Source organism: Pezoporus occidentalis, unplaced genomic scaffold, assembly GCF_034315485.1.
Source record: "Pezoporus occidentalis ecotype Australia unplaced genomic scaffold, CSIRO_AGI_Poc_V1 ctg108, whole genome shotgun sequence".
Taxonomy (NCBI): domain Eukaryota; kingdom Metazoa; phylum Chordata; class Aves; order Psittaciformes; family Psittacidae; genus Pezoporus; species Pezoporus occidentalis.
The window spans coordinates 3,874,134-3,898,625 of record NW_026912865.1 but is presented as its reverse complement, the minus strand read 5'-3'; the positions used below and the strand labels follow the sequence as shown (position 1 = coordinate 3,898,625).

At 39.6% G+C, this 24,492-nt stretch overlaps 1 protein-coding gene across 1 annotated transcript in view; it reads right to left on the bottom strand.

The window, feature by feature from the left end:
- Nucleotides 1-1,228: 1,228 nt before the first annotated feature.
- The window catches only part of LIN52 (lin-52 DREAM MuvB core complex component), a 46,327-nt gene continuing 23,063 nt past the window's right edge, over nt 1,229-24,492 (bottom strand). The window contains exon 6 of the mRNA XM_062623799.1: nt 1,229-4,252. Coding sequence (XP_062479783.1) covers nt 4,197-4,252 — 56 coding nt within the window. The 3' untranslated portion in view covers nt 1,229-4,196. The remainder of the gene's footprint in view (nt 4,253-24,492) is intronic.

Sequence of the window (24,492 nt, the reverse complement as noted above, 5' to 3'; positions counted from 1 at the left end):
AGATATCTCTGGTGTTGTGAATGAGTGCTATCTCTAGAAGAGCAGATACATATCAGTTTGTGGATTTTCTGCAATAATAATTTACAAGTTGACTTTTATTGTATATGCCTAAAAATTGATATTAGAAGTATCACAGAAATGTTTATGCAATGTTACTGAACTTGTGGTAGGACAGGAGTCCAGGACTTCAGACCATACGACAACAACGTAATTTATCTTTTTCATGTACTGCATAGATTGATGATCAGATTACTTGGTATCACCTCCTCAACATGAAGTGGATGGCGTAACTGTGATGATTTTGAAAAAGTGTTGTTTCCCTAAGAAAAGTTGCTGTGGATGAAGATGAAGTGGGTGAGATCAGCTGCATGCACAGACTGCAGGTGTAAGTGATGATCCTGTTCAGAACAGGATTTAGCCCATGATGATGGGGGAGAAAACAGCAGAGGAACAAAATACAAGCTGCAATTAGGATTTACATGCCTCCACAGTATGCTTGCACTCTTGAATACTCTGCAGTTTTGATTGTGCCATCTCAGGCTGTAACAGAAAACAGACAATTGAACATTGTGAACATAAGGAAGGTGAACATAACCATGGAATCAAAACCATAGCAGGAGCTGAAAAGTTGTAATGCACAGACAACAAAGAAGGAAAACACTCAAACAACTGTTTCTAACAATAAAACAAATGTAAGGTTCAAAATGGAGTTACCAGGTAAGCAGGTTTAAAACAAACAATGAACTACATCCCCCACATCCCCTCATATTTTCTCACTGTCCAGGGCCATTTTAGAGGCCTCAGTACAGCCAAATTAGGACTAAGGCAAATTTATGGAGAGTAGGGTCTACAGTTGACCTGACTGAACTAAAACAGATTGCTGGATGCTGTGTAAGTTACCTTAAAGCAAAAATATACCATGTAAGCCTTTTGTTTATATATTTCCCTACCCTTCTACAACTGTTTATAATCAAAGAGAAGACTACAGATAAAATGGGCTTGTTATTTGACTTGTAATTGCATCTTACATTTTCATGCAACGTAAAAATCTATGAAATAAACCAGAACAAGGTTCAAACATTACCTCCAAGTTGGATTAGTCAATTTTCATTCATCTGTTATTTCAGATGAAATTGAGGGAAATACAAAGCGAAGTTGAGAACTGTGAGTTATAGGATTGTTCAAAACCCATTGATTTTGTCATGGCAAAACACTGAGATAAATGGAATATTGTGCTCTTCAGTTGCCAGTGCAACTAGACTTTTATTTTTATAATGATTAACACAGCAAACAAGAATTTCTTCACAGCTGGATTAAACACCAAAGCATTTGATAATGAAGTGAACAGCCTTTACAACTGAATATATGCAACACTGGCATTTAAAAGGAACTAAATACATATTGGGTTTATTTCCAAGAACTTCACAGTAACATTTGCCATGCCAACACAAGAAATAAAGCAATACATTAGCTTGATTATTATTATCAAATCTTGATTTTCTTATACTCTTCATTTCCACCATTTATCAAAACTTTTGTTTGTTTGTTTGTTTCAAAATACAGAAGGTTATCAGGAACATGAAGTCACAGATTTTCTTGTACAGATAGATACTGCAGGGATGTCAGGAATGACATGAGAGAAGGCAAAAAACAGGATTCAAAAGGGTATGAAAACCCTTAGTACCATTTGGATATTGCCAAACATTAATCTACTGATAGGAATGGAGAATCCATAAGCCAAACCTTTAGGTAGTGGCATACAGAAGTGTGAAGAGCCTGAGAAACAGTATTGCCTAGGTGGCTAAGCCAAAGCTTTTGCATCTCCGAGGGCTATTTTGGAAACCCAGACAAATCTCTGAGCTTTGTATTTGTTTATTATCAAACCACAAAGCAGTAACAGACAAATTACAATCCTCTTGCTAACAAACAAAAATACATAAATATTACCAATAAAAAAAAATACATCACTCACCTGTCTCTACAGATGACAAGTACAAAGCCAATAAATATCACTATGCTAAATCATTGTTACTGGCTGCCCTACAGAAGGTAAGTATTGCATATGGTAAAAGTTTTTTTTTTGTTTTGCTTTTAGAAAGACCTGCATGTTATTAAAACCACCTAAAGTTCAAAATGCCTTACTGAACATATCAGAAAATATACATATACTTCCATGCCAGGCTTTTCATAAATTCTTCCTTCTTTCAGACCTCAACTCCTTAATGTGTTGGAACAACAAACCTCTATAAAATGCACAAACTCAAACTGGTGATGCAGATGAAGTATTCCATTATGTCATATATGGGTATATGTATTACATACACAGTATACAAACTGTATTCATTCAAAAGGTACAATTTAATACTTAAAGCTACATCAACATCAGTTCACACCAGCAGGTTTCCCAACTCCTAATAATCAACTCTGAGCTTCTCTTTACATTCACCTGTCTTAACCCTCCTATTCTCAAGAGATGGAGCTTCTGTCAAGCTCAGCCTTGCATAAACTGAGAAGTAGAGAAATAAATCTGTTGAGTTAAAAATCATACTCCTGACATTCCTATATAGTCAGGATTCATGCACGGTCTTCCTGGGATGTGGGATTTAACTGCTTAGTATCAGACTAACAGGAGCTGTCCAAAATGAGCCTAGTTCTGACCAGTAATAACCAAGACTACAGACTGCAAAACCAAAGGCCACCAGCATTTTAGTAAAAACTCTGAGAGGTGAACTTGGTTAAAAAAATCTCCTCCTCTTTATTGCACATACATCTGAGAAGAGTCACCTCTCTCTGCAAAGACAGAAAAACGCAATGCTTTAGCGCAGACTGTTACATGTACTATTTCCAAGTCATTTCTCCTTTCACCAGTGACTGCAGCCTGGAAAATTACAAGTTTTAAAAAGCCTACATGGGAAGAATAACATCTCTAAATAGAGAAAAAACCCTGCTCTTCATCCAATGCTTCAATATTATGCTGTGCCCTAAAAAGAACGTATTTACTAATGCTTAAAATGTTGTTTTCTAAGACACGGAAAGAGGATGAAATGAAAAAAATTTTCTCTTAAATCAAACAAAAAGTCTGACCATGTCCCTTCACTCTCGTCTCAGGGGGGAACATGCGTAAGTGCATTAACAGAAGGAAAAGGCATTAAACTAAGATTAATAAACCCAAAACTGCGTGCTGAAAGAGACCAGGTCACAGAAAATTCTGTTTAAAAATTCTGGGTTTGTAGGGAAAGCAAATTCGGGGATTGCTGCTTTAGAAGTGATTAAAAATACCACAAAATGTTATTTTCAGAAATGGTAAGATCCTGTATAAGCAGACCACCCTCGCAATGTGGCTAACAGTCCTGCTGGTCCTTCTTGGAGCACTGACTGAAAATATTTATTGTCTTTCAATTTTTCATTTACTTCAGTTTCTAGCTCTGTAAGAAGCAGAAAATGTCAGCGGGCTGACAAAGCTGTGTACTCACTGAACTTTCTGTAGGGATATTTTCTTTCATGCCACAGTAATACCTCTTACTTCCTATGGTCTGTCAGTCTCAATTTCACTAGAGAGCTGTTTGGCAGCAAGATGAAGCTGCTGGTACACCAAAGCTCTGCAGGTCCTCCTCAGTACCAGACACGCTTCTCTGAAGGCAGTGAGTAACTTTAATGCACAGACTGCATTCAGCTTCTATGCTAAAAGCATATGCTCCTGCTGAACCAGTGCTCTTGGTCAATCCACACCCCAAACTATGCTCAAATCTTTCAGCACAGAAGTTGCACAGAGGAAATCAGTGCATCTAAGAAAAGATGCTCAAAGGGTCAATGCCTCATGAGGCAGGTCTGCTGTGTACTTCAAACAGGTGCTGCCACTGAGAGCAATCGAGTAAGGACTCAATGGCTCTTCCCTCCGAATAGCTGATTAGGACAGGTAACTTTGCCACAGCTTGTCAGGGCTAAGTCCTCCTGTTGGACATCTTTGGGTCAGATGAAGTCCAAATTTCAACACAACCAATTGCAGTCCTTGTGACATGTGTATGCCATACATCTCCTCTGTAAGGAAATGAGCTGTGGAAGCAAAAAGTGATGCTTGCTTCTGGAGGTCTAGAGCAAGAGCTTTGTACTTCTTAGAAGTTCTGGGTTTCATCTGGATCCGGAGTACGTAAAATGATCTACCTGGGGTATTTTTGTCCAAATTCCAGATGTAGCAGCTACTTTTTGTTTTTTTCCAGGATGTTCAGGAATTTCCCTCGAGTCATTTCTCTAGCTGAAATCACAAGGGAAGAAAAAGAGATTAGTATTTTTTAAAAAGCCAGGAAACCCAAACAATTCCGTAATTTACAGACTTTAACCAGAGGATATGAAATTCCTTTATAGTTGTGCTTATACCAATAGTGAGTAAGAATCTTTTTTTTTTATTTATTTATAAGTGGAAAAAAAGTAAATAAAACTGCATTCCAGCTTGAATTCCTAATGTCCTAGAATTCCAGGCAGGGCCTGGAATTTTCTAAACTCAGCAATAATTCCCACAGGCTGTCTCATTACATACAATCTATACTTTGTATTCCTACTGCGTTATGCTCTTGCAGCATCTCCTTTTTTCTGTACTATCCATCTCTGAATGGTGTAATCCCAATTTCCATCGCTCTATCTCAGCGTAATTGTTCCTGGATGTTATAATCTGTCAGAGATTATGGAACTCTCTCCATTTCAGGATTATTGGTCCCTGGTTGCTATGATCTTCAACAGAAATTAGACAGCATTTTCTCTCTCTCAGTAGTGTCAGTCCCTGGATGCTGTAATATAATGGGGTTTATATTCCTTCAATGCAGTTCATCTATGGATAGTGTAATAAAGTAAAGTTTATAGAGCTTTGGTCTTCTATCTCTCTCTGCATTGTCAGTCCTTTGATGTTTAATACAGCAAGGCAAGGTTTATATGTCTCGCTCTCACTCCTGGCACCATCAATCTCTGGTAGCTGCATTACAGCAGGGTTTACACAGCCACTTTTCTGCCCATTTCTGACTTGTGAGCCCATAAGCTCACAAGCTGGCAGAGCAACCCTAATACTATCTTTGTCTTGCAATAACAATATAATGTATCAAAGACAACACAATTAGCAATTGAGTACTGGAGAAAGACAATCTTCCCAGTGGCATTTCCCTTCATTTCTTTCAAATAAAGGTGTAAGCTTTGTGTCAGACTGACAGGCATCAAAACATGGAGGTTTTATTCACAGGACTGATGAAAGCATGCATATTGCCCACACCTAGAGAGACTCTGGAAGGAGATGGGAATTAATTTTCTGTTTTATCCATTCAATTCCTGACCTTTCTACTGAAAGGAACAACAGAAATGACAATTAGCATAAAAACTGGAGGTGGGTTTGGTGCTGATGTCGGATTTTCTTTTGACATTACTAATTATCTGTTAGAACAGAACTAAAATGTAATAAAAAAGCTCAGCTTAAAATACTCAATACGGACCCTCAAGTAAAGACATTTTGTTATTCTTTACCTGAAGGTTAGAATTTGTGCCTTAAAGCTCTCCTTTAAATTATTACATTTTAATTCATCTACCCAGAATTGCATCACAAGGTATTGCCATCAACCAGATCCCTATAAAACAATTAATAGTATTATGAACTGACTGGTACATACTGATATTCATAGCTTCAAAGTCCACTGCCATGAGTGGAACATGGTTCAGACTAGCTGCAGATTCAAGCAGATCACTGCATTATTTGCTTGGTTCATCCCTCCAGCTGTGAATTATATCATCTGGGATCCATCCCCAACTCTGCTTCTGATATACAGTGTGAACTACCACAAAAGTACTCATTTGTATCTCTACTTCCGCATCCACAAGATAGCTTTTATCTTTCAAGTGCTACTGCAGTGACACATAGATAGAAGGTGCTGCAGAAGGGCAGTGGATTGTTATTTTGCCAGGAACTAAATTGTTATGCACAAATGGCAGGATTAAATAAAAATGAAAGTTTTTTAAAAATCTCAGCTAGGAATGGATTTTCAGCACCAGTTCTTTGACCATCAACAGTGTGTGGCTTTAAAGCACTCTTAACAGGGAAAGCACAAAGCCAAACTGTGGTTGATGGAGTGGAAAGTTTTCCGGAGTGCAAGTCCCATATAGGAGATATACGAATGGATGACAATTCTGCTCCCCCAAAGAGGGTTGCACCCTATAAATCAGGCAGAGAGCACAGACTCCTTCTGTGCGCTGAGTGAAATTACTGTGGGTTGGGGGTTGCTCCAGAGCACGTGCCCTCCTGTTCACTTGTCATTGGAGATGTTAACATTTCTGATTAATTCACAGACCTCTCATCTTATTCTTCATTCCTTTATCCTTGCTATCCTGTTCTGCTGCAGCTTAAAGATTCTTACCGACCTGCTACAATAATCACTGCCCGCTTCCCCCCCCAACATGGTGAAATTGTTTAGTGATGCCAACCGCGCTTTTAATTTGCAAGACATCAGACACAGAGGTAATTTATACCAACATCTGTTCATTTCTGACTTCTGAAACAAACTCGCACATGCTGCTACAAAATCCCATTAGGAGCAGAAGACAGCCTTCTGCTATTCTGTATTCCTCTTCTCACACACACAGGCTTGCATTGGAGCTTTATTTTTAAAGATATGATGCCAAACTGAAAAAAAAAAAAAAAAAGGACCTTACATCGTTGTATATATATGAAAATGGCCAGGAAATAACATCCTCTTAGCACACACACAAAAAACATCACATCCAAACTAAGGGCGAAACTTGCCCTTAGTTTACAACCATTAACCACTGTTTTCCCTGCTTCAGCTGCTTTTCTTATATGTCCAAGAACCACAGTTCAATGTATACCTGGTAACAGGACAAATACATATTGCATGGTACTGCGTTCAAATGCCTCAGCTATTCCTTCCCCTTTGTTCCTCTTTAATCTGCACTGGAGTATGATTTCAGCTTGGGTTTTGAGCAGAAAAGCTTGATATTAAACTGACTCCTCTGTTCAGTATTGCTTCTGATAAATGAATTCTTAATAAGGGGAGTATCATTTCCAGTGGGGCCTTTTGGAGCTTCCTGGAGTGAGGGAAGAGCTTGTGAATGAAGAAACCATCACCCACATTCTAAAGATGATTGCTATCTAAGAAAGACACTAAAACCTGCCTTAAGCAGGTACCCAAGGGACCAGCAGGAGCTGGTTGTGTAGTAGAAAGAGGTGGATTTTTTTAATCAAAAGGTTGGACAAAACTGTAGTGAAAACCTTAGGGATTTTTTCTTTACAATGGTTGCTTAAACCACAGGCTTCAAGTGAAGAGAGAGCTCAAGTGCAGGTTTCATTGTACCAGCAACAGACACTACACAGGCTGTGCAGCATGAAACAGAAACATGAATCTCCATGTCAAGTCACGATTTACAACCCTGCCTATGCTGTGCATCTACTACAATAGAAAAATCAACAATGGCTATGATTGCAACAGCTTTGATATAAATTAATCTCACCTATAAGGGAGGAGGAAGAAGATACTGAAGAACATAGAAAAAAACACTTTAAGATGTTATCAGCACTGGTTTCAATAGAAGTTGAGTGCTTGAATAGACTCTTTCAAAGAAATGTAACTGAAAATGGTATCAGCTAATATAATTAACAGAAAATGCTGTGCTGTCTGAATTAAGTTTGCTGCCTGGCAACACCTGCCAAGCAGCTCTCAAGAACAGGTACTGGTTAGAAAAGGCTGGGCCTGAACGGAGGAGCCATTTCTACTTGATAGGGGAGCAGAATAAGGTTTAATATAATCTCCTCTTTAGAACTTCAATCTCTCAATCCTGCATTTAGCCTTGTTGCCTTGGGCTCCTTTTCTACTAGAATTGTCCCCAAGCTGCTTCTCCGCAGTAAATTTTGTGGTTGCTGGTTAAAAAGATTCAGTAGTACAGATTGATTTCCTACAAGTGAGGAGATGAGGGATTACCAAAAGCAGCCCTGGTTAACAAGATTGGGTGCAGAATCTCCTGCTACAGCAGCCCACTCTGCCAGTGCTTTGCATCCTTTCACTGTGACATATGGGTTTCATTACACAAAGATTTTCCTGATTTTAACTTGGAGGCGATTACATTGGAAACTCAGAGCTATCTTTACATCTGTAGCAATTTAAAGGTTAAGTAACTTTTAATCAAATGACAAAGACTCATAATGTTTTTTCCTCAACTGAAAATGAAAACTGCTGTTCCGGATATTCCTTCCAGTGACAATTTAATTAGAAAAAAGCACTGCACTAGAGATTGGGGTCCAGCCTGATTGCTCCCCATAAAAAGCCTTCTCACACATACGACAGCACAGGACAGACTGTGTCATAAGGTCTGGATAGCCAGGAAATAATGGAAGGATTTACTGCTAGAAAACCAACAAGGAAAAGAGTGATCTACACTTATATAATCAACTTTCATCCAGGAGAATCCCTAAGCAACACACATATGTACACACTTTTTTAACAGAATATACGCTTAAATGCAAAAGTGGAATACACTTGGTGGTAAAGTCTATGTAAAAGATATATGTAACAAACTGTATTTATCACACATTCATCATGAACATTATACCTTCACTACTTGCTACTTTTGGTCTTATTTAAAAATCTCAAAACAAAGCCCATGAGCATCTTCAAATCACAGATATTTTAAAATTAATTCATCCACTAAAGAAGCATTTGTCTGCCTCCCCCCATGATGTACATCTTACAGGACAGATCTGACTGTGCTTCTCCGACCTAAAAACGAAGCCTTGTTGAAATCTCAGAAAGTCTTGCTACTAAAAATCCTAGAAATAAAATTAATGCCATGGGAACAGAACATGTTTTTACCCCTGAAATGTTTTGCAGTACCACACATTGAATGCTGCATTCTTGTCTAAACAAAAGTTATTTTAGGCACTTTAGCTTAGTAGTTACTCCCCCCCCCTTCAGTTGTATTTACAGTAACTAAAGTACTTGTTTTTCAATATGTAAGGATTCCACTCTCAAACTACTGCAGTGTCTCAGGACTATAAAGAAAACAAAACCAAAGGGGTTTATTTCTGAAGCACTGTAAGTGGAAATTACCAGTTCAGGGCAAAGAACATGACTTATAGAGACAGCAGAACACTCCTCTGGTTTTTAACCCTTCCACCACAACGGTCTGTGCATCAGAAATTATTTCTTTTGTTATGGGACACAATGCAATAAGATGACAGAACCATTCTTTTTCTTAGTTGTAGGCCATAAGAAAGTCCTAGAGGAATCTGCTTGAGTAACTGCATTAAGTCCTCCTTGACTGGACTTGTGAAAGCCAGTGGCAGAGCCACATCTTTTGGTTGGACTCAAATAATAATGCATTTGGAAGGGAAATTAAAAAAAAACAAACAACAGTTGTGGGTTAGGGGGACTTCAGGCAAAAACGCATGCTAAAATAAGAAAAAATATTTAAGATTGACATTATTACTGAGCAGCCCTTAAAGAAAAAAGAGGTTTATGTCAGACAAAACTGACAGAGTATTATTACCCATCCACCATAATCTGGACTTCTACCAGAGAGATCTGTGTGGACCACATACTATCTTGAGACCAGACCCTCAAAATCCTGCCACCAGCTGAATACCTGCTGGCACCTGTTGCTTCTCTTCCTTCATAAAAAGAGCTCCAATTACTCTGCTAACTCCATACTTCCTTAACATACTTGTCAAATGAACTGCTGCTTGATGACTATGGGCCTTTGACAAATACTTATCAGTGAAAGCTACAAGAAGCCCAATTTCATAAAGAACTGGAACTGCCATCTCAGGAAAGCAGTGGTTAGCAAATGCAATGTCAGTTATCCTTACTGAAGGTGGAACTGGCACATGCAGATACTCAAACCCATGCTTCAGGAACTATTACATTTACAGTGAAGACGAGTATAATCACTCAGTGCTCCTGAAACACATTTTTCAGGTAAGACAGCAAAATCAGCATAAAACTCCAGGTGGAATAAGCTTGCATTACCATGGCATCTTTCAATAATCAATATGAAAGCACTTGCAAAGTTTATCAAGCTTCATGGTATTCTTGAGACATACAGTGATTTAATTCCCATCTTACAGATGGGGTCACAGCCTCAGTAAGGAGTGATGTACAGATGTATGCTAAAGGAGTCAGCAACCATGCTAGAATTCAGGCTCTGAAAGATGAGCTCTGTCAAGTCCTGCTGCAGCATTTTAAAATATTACCACCACCTCTGGTACAAAAAAATCACTGTCCTTCCCTTGGTGAAAGAGATGGCAGAATCTGCCCTTACTTCAGCTGTAGTTCACAGTCTGGCATGACTGGTTTTAAAATGCCAAAGAAGGTGGAGGCTTGCCCAAAGTCAGAATCAGAGCAGGTGAGGCACATGGGCAACTCCTCCCAGTGCTATGAAAACGATCATCTCTGACAGAGAGTGGTGAATAGATGAGACTGACAAAGTTCTAAACCACTGAAACAGTGGTATAGAACACTCAGTGAATGTTAGCTAGAGCCTTAAGAATTGGAATGAAATACCTAATGCTTTCCTGAATCATGAAATCCACACATCTTTACGCCTCATTTTTCTCTACTCAGAGTAGTGCCGTTTTCTCGTATTCCTGACAAGAGATCTCAAAGATAATTCAGTATTATCCAGAATGGTGATAACAGATCTGCTGCAGATTAAGACAGCCTCAAAAATGTTACTGTTGCTATCAATAAATACCAAAATTCTATCCTCTCTAAAAAAGAAAACCAAAAACCTACCTTGCTCTCCTAACCAGATTTCTCTACCTTGCAAAGCAGTACCATTCTGCTTGCATTCAGTTCCAAACAACAATGTTCACATAGCTTTAAATGCAAAAACTACAAACAGTATTCATTCACATACAGATGGACAAAACTAGCCAATGAAAACACTCAAAGCACGGGGCAGTGACATCCCTGACAATGCCCATGGAGGTACTAAATTTCTGTTCCAGGTCACGGATATTAGGATGTGCAGATGTTTTGCCTTGAGTCCCCCTCCCCAGTTAAAGGAAACACCTGCAGTACCTGCCACTTCTAGAAGCTGCCTGCAGCCAACATCCTGAGGGGCCAAAGACCTGATCCCTTTGACTGCCAAAGCAGGGAAAGAGTTACATCTTCTCTCTGTGAAGCCAATAAAAACCTCTCTTGATTATAATTTAGATAAGAGCCACTGGATTGAATAATAATGTCTGAAAGTCCCCTGGCTGTTTCACCTTGAGACGTCCATCACTGGGTTAAACATGATGCTAATTGCATTTGGATTGATTAATTTCTCTCACTCCTGTCTATTCGAATAATGCTTAACAAAATAATCACAGCACCCAGAGCCAAATCTTCTCCGTCAAAGGAATGAAGCCATCAGAACCAGCAGAGATGAAAGAAATGAAGATGACCCGTAATTACTGCTACGGTGATATCATTACCATATTACAGAAAATGAGTGTACGTGGGGGGAGCGGGGGCTGCGATTATTATTTATTTTTTAATGGAACCTCACATCCCAGGAATACAGATCTGACACAGTGCAGCGTGCAGGAATGCAGAACCTAAACATTATTGTGCATTAAACTGCAAAATACAGTGAACGCTGGGACTCTAGATACATTGAGTGTCTTGTACTGTGAGCTGCTGTTTATTCACTTCACTATTTTTTCATTGCAATAATACTTTGTATATGACTAGCATAGAGATTTAAGATGCCTACCTTCCCAAAAAGATCCTCAAGTATCTGCAACAGAACTCACCCATAACCCTGATGCTAAAGCCATTCTCCTTTAATATCATTAAAAGTCATCTTACTTGGCATTCAGATTTTAAAACCACAAGACCTAACTTGATGCTAAGCAAGAAAAGCTAGCAGGTGAAAAATTTTTATTCTTAAATGCCAATTTTTCCTGTCTGAAGGCAGTTATAAACTGCATCACCAGCCACAGTAGATCACTTTCAACTATTCATTCTCCTGGTTCTATGAAGGCATCAAATGTATGAAGAAGCCTGGAAGAATTTAAACTAGGATTTGAAAAAAGAAAACAAAAAGCCATCAAATAAAACCAACCCAAACCCACAACCCTGACATCTAAATGGAAGGCCTTCTGCTCCTTTTATTCTCTGAAATACACTCTCAAAGCCCCTCTCATTTCAGAAACAAATAGCTTGGCAATTGTGTAAGATCTTCAGACACCTGTGCACTGCAATTGTAATTGTGGTTTATACAGTTCACTTCTCCCAGTGCTGCTTATGTCTGCCCCCTAGTCTCAGACCAAAGACAAAAAAAAACCCCACATGCACAACTAGCAGCTTAAAATATTTATTCTGGAATAAAGCCAAGGTCAAATACACAAAAAGATTCCACATGCCAAAAATGTCAAGACCCAAGACCAGGTGCTGACTCATGAAGCTAATTAAACACAGAAAAATTATGTTCAAGTGTTTTATAAGGCTTAAAGAAAGAAATTCAAGTTCTGCTTCCTTTTGAAAGCCATATGAAAGGCAATTTTATATCAGTTTGCGATATTTTCAAGTATGCTTGAAAAGGATTTTACTAGCCTAAGTTTTCACTGGAACAGCTACAGTTTGTGAGAGCCTTGACCACCAAATCCCACAGATGTTGAAGGCAAATAGTGGGATAGAAATCGCGTGAGTTCTAACAAGAAGCACTCTAAAGGGTTTTTTCCTACATGCATCTACCAAAAGGAAGAATAACCCTTTCCCGGCCTCTCAACTCCTGTGGCAGACCAAGAGCTCTCAACGATTTAGGTTTTCTCACCACAGCATGTCAAAGAGAAATCTTTATCAAGCAACATAGGGAAATGAGATCAAAACTGTTTGCTCAAGAACTCTTGAGGATAAAACACATGAAGAAGCTAGGTGGAGAGGTCTGCACTAAATATGCGCATGCAGCGTGTATGAAAGGTTTCTGGAGGTGAACAGACCCTTCTCAGAAGGCATGCGGGTGAAGTGCTGCCCAAGCTCCCACAAAGCACACCATGATGTGATGCCCCTGCCTGCAGTGGGGAGCAGGTATTTATTTACTGGTTGAGAACAAAGCAGGGGAACCTTGAAAGTAACAAATTTTTCAAGCCTTATCAGCAGCCAGGGCACGCAGGCCACGGCAAAATCTGAGCCCGGGAGCCAATAGGAACAAAGAGATTAAGAGTTATTAGGAGTAGAGAGAATTACATATTTACAGAGCAGTTACTGGAAAATAATCGTGTAATGATTATGTAAGTCCCTATACTCCTTTTGGCTAATAATGTTGGGATACAAGCTGGATGGTTATGCAAGCCAGGGCACACAAATCCAATCAGAAGACATCAAGGCATGTTTATTGGGAGGCTTGCAGCTCTGCTTTGGGAATGATACAGCTTCCTTAACCTCCAAAAGCCAGAAACATGCCCCTGTCAGTAGGTTAGCTAGTAACCTCAGCTGTGAAACACAACTGAATTTTTAAACTAGTGTCAACTAGTTTCATCACTACGTGGATGAAAGCAGCTCATACCTCTGAACAAATACATCGAGACTACCATTGTACGTCTTTAAATAGCAGACTAAGTTTTAAAAATGGTTTCTTATCCCAAGGTTCCTTATTGAAACATTTTCTCATATAAATGCCTGCAGCCCTTGACACGACAATGAATTACCAATATTGAAGGTCTTTATGAAAAGAAGACTCACACATTTCATGAAGAACAGTATTATCTGATTTACACATGAAGTAACCAAAGATTCCATTAGTACAATAATACAACATATTAAATTACATAGAGGAGTCCCATAACAACAAAAAAAAAACAAGTAAAAAGCCTGTATGACCAAATACATGTAAATGACTGAAGTCTCGGTGTTCCAAGGCCAAAGTCTCAACCTTAGTTCAACAGGAACTATGGAAGAGCAGCAAAATGCAATTTGTGAAGATTTTCTTCTGCAGCTCACAACTCCATCATTTTATTCTTTCCTCCATGTAAATCAAAGGAACTTTCTTTAATGACTACCCTTACCCCTATCCTCAACCTTCCCAGTATATCCACTGCTTGCTTCAGTCCAGCTTTTTCAATTATACTACTGACTAGTTTCATGTGCTCTGCACACCACAATCCTCTTATCAACCATACCCTGAGCTGAGAGATATTTGTAAGTCCAGAACAGGGTTCAGGGAATTCAAAACCATCTTTACCAACCCAAAGTTAGTCACAGGACATCTGAAGAAATGCAGTGTCTTAAAAACGCTATAGTTCTTACAGCGTCCGTTCTTATGCTATAGTCAAGTTCAAACAAATAGAGAAAAAAAAAATACATATTTTGAAGAGTTAAAAATCATGGGGAAGTTGTTGTTACTCACAGAAACTATCAGTGGTTATAATCTGACCTACTTGACAACAAAACTGTAATACCACTAAGGGCCCTTTGGAATAGATATTGAAGTTTTAACAATACAGACTGTGCTACAATTATTACAATTTAGCTGCTAATGAGATCAAAGACAACTAGGCAAAGCCCAGTTGTAAAAAGAGATGTAAAAGATGCACCAAAAAATAAACTCTCCCAGACCCATGAAAAACTGTGAGAACATTTTTCATAAACACCCTCACACTTCTAGTACCCATGGGCTTTGAAGAAAAGCTTAAAGACATGATTCAAATACAAGAAATACAGAGGTATTGGAGTCTGCAGATACCTCCTGAGAGTAGCGGCCAGAAGAAACTCCAGTTTCTTGTAACACAAAAATAAAGCACACTAGTCAATTCTCATTCCTAAAAAAACACAAGCCAAAACAAACAAAACATTATTTTTCACTCCAGAAAGTCTACTGAGAGCAGCCCAGTAAGCTCTACTACTTCCAAAAATCTCTTCATGCTTATTCCCAGTCATGAGGCCATGTCTACCATTACCTTCTTCTCACGAAAGCTTGATAAAAGTGACATAGCTATCTTAATAAACACACTAGTGTTCTTCATCCATTACTGGAATTGAAGAACAGAGGCACTGCAGCAAAGCAGATGGCAAGCCATCTACAAAGGCAGCTCAGAAAGTAAAGCAGAAAGTGGTCATGGCCATGAGGAGACTCCATAGATACAGTGACTGCTGAGATTGCTCTGAAGGTTGAGGGGCTTTGAAGAAACTCTGGAAACCCAGAGAACTCAGAAGACTCCATGATCCATTGACAATGGGACAATCAGACACAGCTGAAGATAGAAAGCCACAGCAGAGTAGAAGTAAAAAGAGGATATAAGGAAAAAGTGATGAGTGAGTAAAATTTAATCTACAAGATCAAATGATAAGCTATATAGTACAGTATCAGTTGAGGAAAATCATACAGAATCAGAAAACCATTCAGGTTTGAAAGGACCGTGGCAGGTTCCCAGTCAACCTCTGTTCAGAACAGACAGGCTGCTCAGGGCTTCAGCTTGTCAAGTCTTAAAAACATCCATGGATGGAGATTGCACAACCTCTTGGCAATCTTTCCAATACTTGACTGCTCCACGCTGAAAAGGTTTTCTCTTGAATCCAGTCAGAAACCTCTTTGCTTCAGTTTATGACTGTTGTCTCTTGTCCTCCCACCATGCAGCATTGCAGAGCCTGACTCCATCTTCTCAGTAATCTCCTTGCAGGTACTGGCAGGCAGCTATCAGGTCCCTGTGAAGTCATCTCCATGCCAAACAAGCCTCTGTTCACGTGGCAAGTGCTCCAGTCCCCAGTCATCTTGGGGGCCCTTCACTGAACTCACTCTAGTTTACCAATGTCTTCCTCATGCTTGGGAGATGGAGAACACCACTGGAGTGGCACTGCAGATGCAGCAGAGATGAACACACACCTCTCTTGACCTACTGGCCTTGCTCCTACCAACAGATGTATACGCAATCCTGCATTCCTTTTCCAAATATTACCTACTTGCTATATTCCTGTTCAAGACTGCTTCCTCACCTTTAACCCTCTATGTAGCCACCACTTTGCTTATTGTTCCAGGAAACCTGAGCACTATTATCAGGGGTCAGTGCATCTCCTGCTAAGATGGGAGGAACTGTTTGCTCCTCCAAGTTTTATATGCATACATTAGTAAACAGAAATTGTAAGCATATTTAAGAATTAGTATGTTCTCTATATTTCCAAGCAAGCCAGGTACTAGGTGTGAAAACCTTGAGGCAACCCAGAGAACTATCTGTTGAAAATCAAATGACAGCTTGGCCTGCTACCCAGAAACATCCATCACCCAGCCTTTTGCTGTTGGGATTTGTGTTGAATGACGTCTTCTGCAGGTTAACAATGAGTTTTTAGCATAAGAGCCCTATGTCAACATCGTCATCTCCCCAAGAGAAACAGGATGAGTGATTTTTAGATTATATGCTCTGATAAGACACAGGCTCCCGGCTCCCTGTGTGCCTGTGCCATGCAGGCCACCTGCTCTATGGAGCTGCCACTGGGGACACCCTCGAAAAGGTTTAATAATTATGTTCTCTCTAGAGATGTAACTCAGTGCATGCTTTGAATTTACATTCTTATATCAATGACTAAAATCTTGTATAGAAAAATCCTACCAATAGATAGCATCTGAGCCTAGTCACAAACCAAGACTGTAGAAATGTTATTGCTTATTAAACAAGAATCTGCCAGGTCCGTAGTCATAAAAAATGTAAATGGACACAGGAACTGATAGATCAGGGCAGATCAGTGACCTACCCAGTCAGGTATCCTGTCTGACTGCACCTGCTATCAAAAACGGCACAAAAAGAAAAAAAAAAAAAAAGGCAAGGAACCCCCCTATGAAGACATATGAAATAATCGTCTCTGAAAGATTCCTCCTCTTCCTAAATACTTGTTTTATATCCTGAAACATGTATTTCCTTCTTCATTTCAGATTTTATTCTGCTCCAAGCAGAACTGTTCCCATCATTCATTTAATTGCCTGATTCCTTTCCAGTAGCTGCTAAGTACTTGGTGTAAAAAAAAAAAAAAAAATTAAAAAAAATCCCAGTGTGGCAGAAAGTTCCACATCAAATTATTCATTGCCTAAAAAGGATTCCTTTCTGCTACTTTTCATCTGCCTGGCTTCCATTACTTTTTTCCGAATTCCCCCCCCCCCCCTTATTCTTTTCAGGGTTGGGAGTCAATAGGACTTTTCAATTTATCTTCTCATTGTAGAGGTGTAAAATAACAACTGTGCTGCCTTTCAAAATCAGAGAGATCCACTTTTTTCACATTCTCATAAAGAAATCTCTTGATTTATAAGCAGCTCTCTGGAACTGAATGGTACATTTAACACCATCTCAAAATTATTCCTACCAAAAGACTGCCAGAAATGACAGAGTACCTGAAGTTACAAAAGTGAGAATCAGACTTACTTCCTTTCTGGGAAAAGATACCCATAAAACCTTATGCAGAAATATATGTTGTAAAGCACAAACAATTATTAAAGTCAAGCAGAAGTGGGAAACAGCACAGTATTTTGCTGTGTCTTGGAGATTCACCCAAGTCTGAAGACAGACAGGGGTAGAGAAATCTGCTCTGCTTTAGCATGCTGGGGCCTATGCTTCCACCTGACTGTTCTGGACCATCCCAGGAGCTCAGGAGGCTTAAGGGCTACAGGCAAAACATAGGTAAATACAGACATTCACCAACTACACACATCTCCAATTACTTTGTGTAATTCTCTAGCAAGTTCAAATAGATTTATCACGAAAATTCTGCCAAACAGCAAGTTTTTATTTCAGAAACATCAAAATCCTATAGAAACACCCAGCATACAGAATATCAGAACAACTTAGTGTAATTATTCTTACCAGCCAGGTATAAAGAGCTATCAAATCAAGTTGGCCTAAGTACAGATCTTTGTGTCACCAACTTCTATTCAACTCATCTTATGCCAATTATTTTGAAACCTACTCTTTACAAACCTACAAAGGTGACAAACTTTGTTAAGGAAAAAAACTACATCAGTGTAGTTTAACTAAAACTTTGCAATACAAATGCATATGAAGATCATACTTACTTGGTTAACTTTCTCCAACTTACCTAAGCAGAAGTAACAGCAAATCACAATTACTTTCATTTCTTGAAATAAATGATTTTGCTACTTATGTACATGACATAAAACAAGTAAAGACATTATGGCCCTTGAAGCAGTGTGCAACTTATACAGAAAGTAATGGTCAAAAGAACAAATTTTACTCTACTCTCTCCCTTCTATTTTATAATAGACAAAAAAGCAAAGCTGTGACCAATTGCTGCCATGTTTGAACTTCAAGCGTATCCTCTTCTGTTTCTGGTAACAGTTCTGAACATTATTCTGGTCTCAGAAAGCATTATCTCAAATACAACAAGAGTTGTGTTACTCATAGGTAAAGTTTCCTTTGATAGATAGAACTACTGGGCTGGAATGATAGTGTGTCCCAGCAGACAGCACTTTAGCATGCAAATGGAAATCCGGTTTCTACATTTTTCTACACTCTTCAGTATTGCACCAAACCACTTTTCTTCCTCTTCATGGTTGTCTGAGGGACCTAGGGGGCTTAGTCTGGAGAACAGGGGGGACCTTATCACTCTCTACAACTGCCTGACAGGAGGATGAAGCAAGGAGGGGCCTGGTCTCTGCTCCCAAGGAACAAGGGACAGGACAAGAGGAAATGGCCTACCAAGCTGCCCCAGGGGAGGTTTAGATGGAGATTAGGAACTATTTCTTCCTCAGAGGGTGCTCAGGCACTGGAACAGGCTGCCTAGGGCAGTGCTGGAGTCACCATCCCTGGAAGTGTTCACAAATGGTGCAGACAAGGCCCTCAGTGACACGGGTTAGTGGTGGCCTTGGCAGTGCTGGGGGAATGGTTGGACGTGATGATCTTTTCCAGCCTGGTAGATTCCAGCCTGGTTGATTCTATGATTCTATCTTGGTCACAGTCAAAATCATGAGCTCATCTTTGTGAGTAACAAAATTTATTCAGATTAGAGTAAAAGATTCTGGAAAAGGTGCAACATTATAAGAACTTGGATAACAGCTGTATGGGTAGATATGAAATGTTTTATTCCATAGGTGCTATATATAAACATGGAAGAAGATTTATATTATAGCTTGGATGCCTGGACTTACTGGAGAGTCAAGCATTACACTTAGTCACAAGGCTAAATGATGGACAGAACAGCAGCAGTGTTCACAGTCATCAAGAGAGGAATAACAATTTGTTTGAAATAGGAAGAGAGAGTAAAAAGCTCCAGTTTCCACATTTACTCGGGTCCTCAAATATAAAGGAATTCAAGAGGCTGGTAAAAGGCATTTTTAATCACATAGGTTGTAGAAAGGTAGCAATGTTCATTAGCTCCCAGTGTGGTCTAAATACTCTGAAATAGGCATGTTGCTAAATTACAGTCACAATACAGAACAGTATATAAACAGTATGAAGCAAATAAAGCCATGCTATATAGTTCTGACTGGGCAGTCATTCTAGTTCTATGGGATAGTTGTGTTTCATGTACATAAATCTTGTAATTTCTTTCAAATAATTTGGCTGCTCAGGAGTAATAAAACATAGAATCATAGAATGGTTTGAGTTGGAAGCGACCTTAGAGATCATCCAGTTCCAACCCCCCTGCCATGGGCAAGGACACTAGATCAGGCTGCTCAATGTCCCATCCAGCCTGGCCTTGAACACTGCCAGGGATGGGGCTGCCACAACTTCTCTGGGCAGCCTGTTCCAGTGTCTCACCTAACTTGCATGTGTACAGTACTGCTTGTACAGAAATTAAACAGTATATTCATTGACAAGAAAGAATAAAGACAGAAGAATACAGAAAAGACTGGAAACAAAGATAAACGTACTATAGAACTGACATTTTCTTCATGCATAGCATTGATTTTTCATTTCTCAGCTTTGTTGTCATAGTCATTGCCATCTGAATCATTACACTATGTCTAAATTCCACTATCCCCATGATTTAATTGGAAGCTAAGTGATACCCACTCTAAATATCAGCAGCATCCACAATCTCTCCTCCTGCCAGTGACTGATGTGCAAAGGCCCTACAAACGCCTACTGCCACCAGCCTAAGAAAGGCCCTTCACTGGGTCAGATGCTGACACTGGTTTGAAGACCTTGTGCCCACTCTGGGAATCCAGCAGCAGCAGGTCTGAGCCAGTAAGTATCACAGGACTACTCCAAAGGATGAGTGCTTAACATTGCCTTTGGTGCTGACCTTATTGAAAGATCACCGAAACAGATTTTGTTGCAAGGTACAGCACACCAGCCTTAAATTCCTCTCTCATTAATCCATGTATGTGTTGGCTTTTATTTACCCACTAGGCAGAGGGCACTCAAAATCCTCATCTGAAAGTGACCCACTGCTATGCGTCAGGGAAAAGGGAAGAGTACAGCCTGCAGGATTTCAGATTTTGGCACTGCTTAGCAAGAAGAGGGAGCAGGAGATACATTTTCAATGCCATCTGCTGGATAAGATGGACAACTCTAATAAAGGTGAGGAACCACTGTTTTTCATCTATCATCATCAACACATACCAACAGTTCCCTCCTCTTCATACCTTACCTAAACAGAGATCAAAATTCCAGTTGGTTTAATAGGCATGTCTTATTCCCCACACTCTGTCAATGCATCCAAGATAGCAAATAAGCCAATAATGATGAAAACGTTTGGATGAATAAAAATGACTGCATGAAACTCCTATTGAGAATTCAAGGGGGTCTGACAGTGAAAAATAACATAGATTTTCTGAGAAGAGCTTAATGCCTAGGTTGCAAAATGTATTTCTGCACTGGGCCCATCTCATCTCCCACCCTAGAATGGCTACTACTTCTTTCTGAAGACAGCAATGAAAAAGTCACAAGACAAGAAGGTTTTTTCCTCTTGCCTAAAGAGTATTTTTTCCCATTGGGAAGACCAACAACTGGCAGTGTTTGCTCAACTAAAGGAGTAGAAACAGACCTGTATGTCAAAATAGAACAGACCACTACTCTGAAAAGACAGGTAACTTCTATTGCTAAGAAGTCCAATGCAGAAAGTACCCTAGAATTTGCAGACGAGTATTTATTAACACAGGGTGAATAAAATGTTGGCTTGATCTTGAAATGAGGAACAACCTTCTGACTTCTGTGAATTATAACTTACATACTGGGCGTTCAAATTGCAAAGCTTCATTAAATGCCTCAACTGCTTGTAGAAACCACTGACACTACACTTGCCTATGATTTTTCATAAAGGACACCTGGAGACATTGCTCTTGTGATAGTGCAATCAAAGAACTTCTGGAGACTCCGGTGGAATGACCCTCTTGCTCTATCATGACTCGGACAGCCTATTGGATCATCAGGATTCAGTAAAAAAAAAGAGAGGAATGGACATGAAATGGCATCTGGCATGAAGTTGATATAATTTGTGTAAGAGATGCAGCAACAGATTGAGCTCCCAGGTCCTCAAATACAAAAATCGTACTTGCTGATGTGAAAAAACAACAATTGTTAATAAACAGATATCCTACTCTTCAACACTCCATATGGCAGTCTGATGGATTAAACACCAACAGAGTGTTGATCACTCTAAAAGCTCATATTGAGATGATCTGGAAAATCTGTCTATCTACAATTTACGAATTCTGGTTAATTTAATTAAAATGCTGCATCACTAAGTGCCTTAATATGTGGAAAGCCATAAGCTTGTGAGGTTCCTGGCACATGCCTGCTCTCAGAGAAGCTACAGAACAAACTAGCAAGAATCTCCTTTTTAATTCAGGATACACAAAGGAAAACAGCTAGAAAAAACAGTGTTTACATGCAGGGAGAAGAGAGCAGAAGAACCTCCAAAAAACGCAGAGGGACAGGTGATACAGTACGACTAAGGATGCCAGCAGCATGAGAGAAGCAAGGACATAGGCTGTCAAAGGTACTGGTGACTTCTTTAAAATGGGACAACCAAGGTTAAAGGAAACTAGATGGGTTACAGTTAGCAGATGGAGAAGTGGAAAAAGAGGAACAGGGTTCAGGAGAAGAACTGGCCCCCCGCAAGGGGACAAAGGCCAGCAGTCCCGAGAGAGAAGGAATCCATGATCAACACACTTGGCCAAAGATAAGCCCAATGCTGCAATCTATTTTTACCAAGGAAGACTTGAGATCTGGTTTATTCTTAAATTGAAACAGGCTACAGCACATACACAATCAGTTATTGCAATTTAGCTAAGGGGGTGGTACTTGTTAGTTTTCAGTTTGATGACAACACCATTAAAAAGCATCCTTGAGGCTGAGCCAGCTTAGAACATTTTTTCCCTACTAGAAGCACAGCTAGATGAAAGAACACATGTATTTCCAACCACAAAATCCTCTGACAAAAGACAAGTGAGTAAACTGCTGGGATGTGGAGGCACATGATAGTTTGACAAACAGATGGAAAACCCTTTCCTTGTCTGCAGCAACTCTGAGTTAATGGAAGCCAAAACATTCCTGATACATTCATTACTGTCTCTGGAATGGACCCATGTATATTAATACATTTCTTACACTTAATAATATCTACTTTTGATCTTGCTAAACAAAAATCAATGATGCTGGGTTCAGTTCTTAGCAGCTGAAGCTGAGGATGCATTCTCAAACTACCTAGAGTAAGAGAAAATTTTCTAGAAGGAAGGAACTGCAATTTTCCTCAGGAACATGTTAGTTTAGGCTCATTTCTTGTTAAGAAACATTAAACAGAAACAACCTCGCATTTTGTTCTGCTGAATGATCATCTTATTTGGAAAAAAAAGAGCAGTCTCTCTAGAATGGCAATTGGTCCCCTGCTTGCACAAGCAGATGACGTTCTGCCTGCATAACCCAGGAGGATCTCTTCCTGAAACAGATGATGGGGCACATGAAGTTGCGAAGGTGGCCTGATGCGTTCTATATCTATCACAGTATTATAAAGAAACACTATCACCCATTAAAGGTCACTCCAGCTGTTTCTCTGCAATTCATTGCATGACAAGAAACAACACTGATGTTTTACAATGCACACTGCTATATCTTTCCCATAGTGGCAGAACTCAGAAAAATTGATCATAAGTAAATAAAAAACAAAGCCAGGTGCTTAGAGAATGAATCCCATTTTAAAAAAGCATGATCGCATTTACATTTCACTCTCCAGTATAATCTCTGTGCTTCCTCTAGACTATTTCAAACTACTTTTCAGGACATGTGACTGAGCATGCTGGAGCCAAAGTTGATTACATCCATATTAAAACACAACAGTACTGATCTTCTATACTATTACAAACATAAGAGCCAAGAAAAACCGCCTAAGACAGAAAGGAAGGCGAGGGAAAAAAAAAGCCAACCCCAACCTTTCTTCCCCTAAGTCTTCTGTGCTTCAGAGAGACCAAGCAGGCTGGTTTCAAAACAAGAGCAAGCGATATAACCAAACAAAAGCAGATATGAAAGGTGAGCAAACCCCACAAGCCACACAGTCACTATTACTGTGTCGACAGCACACTTGTTAAAAATGTATATTTTAATTTTCTGTATTGCTAAAGGTCCCAATTTGCCAAGGGATCTAGCTAAGCTGCCATTTTCTACCACGACAGAGTCTAATCTTTATTTAATGGATTTAGCATCTATCTTCACTAGAGTGGTCTCTAAGGGAAAGGGGAGGGGAGTATGAAGGGGCATGAAGAGATGATCAGAGCTCCCCTCTCCTTCATCCATCCGGCGCTCATGTTTGTGTTCAAAATTCAATTACCTCCTTATTGATACTTCACAGAGATATTTAAGCTGCAAACATGAAGCCCTGATTTCCCAGGGGGCCATGCCCCTCTCTATTTCACTGCTCTGCTTCCCCCAGGGTGAATTCCTGAGGCGTCCATATTAATAGGTAATCAGTCACAATTCATTTATTAAACAGCTAGCAAGGTTTATCAGCCTGCCCTGATTAGCCGGAAGAAGCCACTGAATTCCTAATTTATTTATGGAAATGTAAGTGTCTTTTCGAATTCCATTCATGAAAGACAGGGGTGCCATGGGTCTGGCACACTGAATTCTAACAGGGAAGCAGCAGGAAACCCAGGAACTGAGCAACTTCAGCCCAGGAAATGCACTACAGTGACTGCAGGGTGATCAATAGGCTTAGGTCCAGACCCTCATACGAGCATTCACAAGCAGGTATTGCCACCCACTGCAACTTGAGAATTACCATCCTGACTTCTCAAGAGTGTGGATCAGCTGAAAAAAAATCCCTAAACAGAACAGATCATGGGGTGAAACTGGGTCAAAATAATAGGGGAGAAAAAAAAAAAAGCAGCATCTTTTAGAGCTCCAATAAAACATTCAGAATAGTGCTGAAAGCAAGTACCAGGCAACACTAAGATACACACTTACACATAAAGTTCAGCTTTTTGAAAACTGAAGACTAGTAGACCCTTTACATTATTTTTGCTATAATAATTCCACCTGAACTGGTTTTAAAATTCAACAAACACTGCCACTGTACTTTCAAAGTAGAC